The sequence below is a fragment of the Cynara cardunculus genome (genome assembly GCF_001531365.2).
Source record: "Cynara cardunculus var. scolymus isolate 2C chromosome LG 4, CcrdV1, whole genome shotgun sequence".
In the NCBI taxonomy this organism is placed as follows: domain Eukaryota; kingdom Viridiplantae; phylum Streptophyta; class Magnoliopsida; order Asterales; family Asteraceae; genus Cynara; species Cynara cardunculus.
Genome location: NC_037531.1, coordinates 19,729,946 through 19,734,592, shown reverse-complemented (window position 1 = coordinate 19,734,592; position 4,647 = coordinate 19,729,946). Strand labels below are relative to the sequence as shown.

Genomic DNA, 4,647 nt, shown 5'->3' with positions numbered 1-4,647 from the left:
TTCGAGTCAACATTTCGTAGATAGCACTTTAACAACTTGTAAAATCTACTTTTAACGAATTTAATATTCATAAAGTACCAATTTGACAAGTTGTTAAAGCTATTTGTGAAATACTGACGTAACAACTCCCAAGTAACATTTCCAAGTCAATATTTTACAAGTAGGACCTTTAACAACTTGCAAAATTGTTAATTTATGAATATAATATAAAAAAATTTGGATTTTGCAAATAAAGGTTAGCTTTGCAACTACTCCTTATAGGTCACTCGGATTTTCTTGGCTATTATTTTATCTTCAACTGGCTGGGATCTACGGTTACAAAAAAACGAGTTGCAAAGATGGCACAAAAGGGTACCAATAAAACAACAAACCGAGTTGATTTCCTTTAATTGTGAAAAAATTGATCATCAATGATTGATACTATAGAACCCTCGGGCGTGTAGCTTAGTTGGCAAAGGGACAAGACAACTTTGCTCAAATGATCATACTAATAGAAGATGAAACGATTAACTAGCGATCCTTATGGCATAAATAGTTACAACAAGTGGCTACCACTCGAGATTTTACTTCTTAGGGTGAATTGCTTCTACAATAGCTTCGCCTATAGCTTCAATCTCTTCCTTTGCTCTTTCAAGGACGCCCGGTCCTTTGACGGAATCGATTGGCGTGTCTTCATTAATGTCGTTGCTCGTTCCATGTGTTTCCTTGTCATGGCTAGGTGATTTTTCGGTGCCAATCGTTGCCTTGATCTCTTCCTTGCCTCTTTCAATCAAGTTCGGGGATTTTGCATCCTCTTTGAATATTCAGAAAAACCAAGCAAAAAGAGTTTTTCAGTAATATACAAACATACATACATAACATATATAGTGTATGTTTGAAATACAAATCAATCTTAGCCGATCTAAAAATTTTGTTTCCCAATCTAAAACCATGATAATGAATCTTATCATCTTCCATATATATATATATATATATATATATATATATATAGGGTTGGGTTCACGTGAGACCAGCCTGTTTTCGTGAGACCCGTGAGACCACATTTTTACACGTAACCTTCACAGCAAAAACGCTGTGAAGGTTTAAAAAAAGTCGAACCTTCAAAGCAAAAACACTGTGAAGGTTTTAAAAAGTCACCTTCACAGCATTTTGCTGTGAAGTTTCAAGTGTAAAATGTTGGTCTCACGGGTCTCACGAAAACAAGCTGGTCTCACATGATCCCAAGTCTATATATATATATATATATCAATCATAATTAATTGATCATGATAATTGTCCATAAATATGCAAATTATTTTCTAATATAGGTATTAATTAAATATATCTATTAATTGGATGATAGTAGGATGATCATTGAATGGGTAGTTGGATGGTTATTGAATTGGAACGGTTCGATTTTATTGGATTCCAAACTCTCATCCAAGAACCGACATATCCAATTTGGATGCTGAAATTTTGGATTCAATCTAATCCAATTACAATCACAATATGATATCCAATTATGGTTCGTCGGTTCTAATTAAATTGATTTGTTTAAATCGGATTGGATGATTTTTTACATACCCTTAGCAATAATAGAAAAAATGGAGGTTAAATCCCCGTTTTTTGTTTTGATCTTGAAATTAGTTATGTTAAGCTATACACACACATAATATACAAGTTGATTATTATATAAAAAGGTGCGCCATGGCGATATGGAGCAAGACACGTCCCCGTCGTTACGAAATGACCCATAACATTTCTGTAAGGCGTGACTCATGCTATGGCGTCTTGAGGTGCACGTTTTATGTAACTAGTGATTTTAATTTTTAATTTTTTTTATTTTTTGTTTTACACTTTTAACTTTATATTTTACTTTTTTATGGATCCAATTCAACTAATCAAATCACTCACAGTTTCACAAATTCATAGCATTACAGACTCACGGTTAAAATGAACTTATAGAATTACCTTTCTAACTTCTATTTTACATATTAATCAAAAACCTATTTTTATAATAATAATCTATATAATTTTTTTTTTCTAATATGAATATATATTTTTTAATATCTAATTAGATAATATATAGAAAACATATATATATAATTCTATATATGATATACAAATTTGCCGCCTTATATTATGCCTTGAAAAACGTGACGTACTCACCGTGGTGTGTAAGGCTTAAGGCTTGGCCTCGCCAATGCACCACGCCTCACGACTTTTTTAACCTTGATTTTTAGTATCACATTAACCGCAATATCAAACCACTCGATTTTGAGCTCCGATCTACTAATGAAAGAAGATATCTTCGATGTGAACTGCTTTGGTAAAAATAATACTAATTGTTTGCTACAAAAATCTGGTTTGAAGTTAAGTACACCGCCATTAAAATCAACACAGATGCACACCATGTGAACAATTTTTGGAAGATTTAGGTTCACTCTGCAACTCAGAAGTAATCGTATTCCGATAAACCAGAAGTTTGAACGATTTCATTCAACAACTAAAGCCATAGACATAGATCATATACGACGGTATACTAACTTAAAACCCTACTTCTAAGAATTTGTGTAAACAAACATGTAGAAATGGATCAAAAGAGCACGATTGATTACATATGAATCTGAGTATCTATTGATTGAGGAAGCAAAGGAAAGAAAAAGTTCATTGGAGTACCTGGATGAGATTTCTTCGACTCAGAACCTCTGTCCGCCATCGCCGTTGATAGAATTCGAGATCACTTTCTGGCTTTCTGCCTTGGAAAACCTTTTGGGGATACTAATGCACATAAACCGAATTCAATTGGGCTGGCCTATAAGCGGATACGACCCAATTAAACTATTTAGAAAAAAAATATGAATTAAATTGTTTTGAAGTAAAATTATAGTTTTTATTTCGAGAACTCCATTTTTAACGTTACGTTTGGTATACAAAACAAAAACTTGTTATCGATTATTTGTTATCTACTGTTTGATAATTGTTGAATGATTTGGTGTATAACGATTAAATAGTCAGAATAATTAAAAGGCTCTCGTGATAAATGAAATGTAATTGTTTGATAATTGTTTACAATGAAATTATAACGATAAATGATTAAGGGAGAAGTTCATGATGCAAAATTATTCAGAGAATTTTAGAACCATTAAGAGACAAACTTTTTTTTGACCAAACAAGATTTATCTCTTAACGATTCAGAGATTGCCTTTTAATGAAACTATTAAGAGTTAAACAAACAACTCTCTTCTTTTAATGTGATATATAAATCAAAAAATATATAAAAACACTAACAAACTAATATTTTAATACAATAACCAACGATTCTGGCACATGAACTCAACATGTAAGTGACTTTTAAATACTTTAAACAAAGATTAAGTGGTCAGAATGATTAAAAAACTATCATGATATAATGCAAAATGAAATGTAATTGTTCGGTAATTATTTACAACGAAATTAAGGCACTAAATGGTTAAAGAAGGCCATAATACAAAATCATTAAGAGTGTTTTAGAACCATTAAGAGACAGTTATTTTTTTTTCGCCAAACAAGATTTACCTCTTTATGAAACTATTAAGAGGTAAACAAACAACTAAAGAACCACATTTTTTGTTTATAAAAACTTTCTATTGCAGATGCTCTCATAAACCGGTGGATTACGAACATAATACAAAACAAGATTTTCCACTAATAGAACAGTATTTATTCGTGCCCTAAGTTCATCCAAATATCAAAACGATGTTCAAGAAACCACACTAACGATCACGATGCAAGAAACTCAACCTTGTAGTTAGCATTGCTCTATTTTTGCTTGGATTCACCATTCAACTTCTAAACCAAACAAATCCAGTATATCCCACCTTACCCTTCAACTTCTAAACCAAACAAACCCAGTATATCCCACCTTACCATTCAACTTCTAAACCAAACCAAACAAACCCACCAACCCGGTATATCCTATCTGACCTTTAAACTTCTATAGATGACATAAAGTAGTTGAACATGGAAAAAAGGTTAATTTTGTTAAGTTGTGATTTTGAACCGGCCCTTGGTGATCTTTCGTGAAATGACTCCCCTATCTCCCTTGGTTGCTTAACTGCATTGCAATAAAAACACAACTTTGGAGAGGATAACATCTCAATGCTACATTTGCTTTCAATTAAGCCCTATTTGTTACAAGCATATAACATTTTCATCTTATGGTCATATTTATAGGGTGGGAATAGAATAAAGATAAAAACAAACAAACTCGGTATATCTCAAAAGTAGGGTCCAAGAGGGGATAGGATATTATACACAGACCTTACCTCATCCACCAAAATGTGAAGACCCCTGGCCTATGCATGACGCAAAGGTGTGTCCAAGCAAGCAATAAGATAGGTAATATAACATGTAGAATAACGGATTCATTTGTGTGTGCACGATTCATCCCATTTACTTGATATGACCCACAAGAAGCTAAAAAAATTGCTAAACGAAATGAGCCTTTACGCATTCATCTTGTATGGTTATGGGGTCTTGATAAGTCTCTGACCATTTGTCGTGTATATGATATGTGCAGTTTCTAGAAATTTACCATTTATTATTCCCATTCAGAAAAAAATGAGGCTTAAAGTTGGTTGGCCCAAAACGGAAACAAAGTATACTAATGTGTTTGCGTTTTTTTTT

The 4,647-nt window shown here is 32.6% G+C and overlaps 1 protein-coding gene and 1 long non-coding RNA gene across 2 annotated transcripts in view; both read right to left on the bottom strand.

Moving 5' to 3' along the window:
- Nucleotides 1-358: 358 nt before the first annotated feature.
- On the bottom strand, nucleotides 359-2,774 carry LOC112511203. Its single transcript, XM_025116725.1, has 2 exons — nucleotides 2,659-2,774; nucleotides 359-793 (listed from the first exon to the last, which is right to left on the bottom strand). The coding sequence occupies exons 1-2, from the start codon at nucleotides 2,696-2,698 to the stop codon at nucleotides 564-566; spliced, it is 270 nt and encodes an 89-aa protein (XP_024972493.1). The 5' UTR covers nucleotides 2,699-2,774; the 3' UTR covers nucleotides 359-563.
- A 1,123-nt stretch (nucleotides 2,775-3,897) lies between these two features.
- The window catches only part of LOC112511204, a 3,958-nt gene continuing 3,208 nt past the window's right edge, over nucleotides 3,898-4,647 (bottom strand). Inside the window, exon 3 of the long non-coding RNA XR_003069076.1 lies at nucleotides 3,898-4,075. This is a non-coding gene — a long non-coding RNA (uncharacterized LOC112511204). The remainder of the gene's footprint in view (nucleotides 4,076-4,647) is intronic.

Bases quoted from the DNA above. Each gene is read 5' to 3' on its own strand.
- LOC112511203 (XM_025116725.1), bottom strand. From the start codon at position 2,698: ATGGCGGACAGAGGTTCTGAGTCGAAGAAATCTCATCCAG. The intron at 794-2,658 runs GTACTCCAATGA...GAATATTCAAAG, and splicing joins GTCGAAGAAATCTCATCCAG to AGGATGCAAAATCCCCGAAC.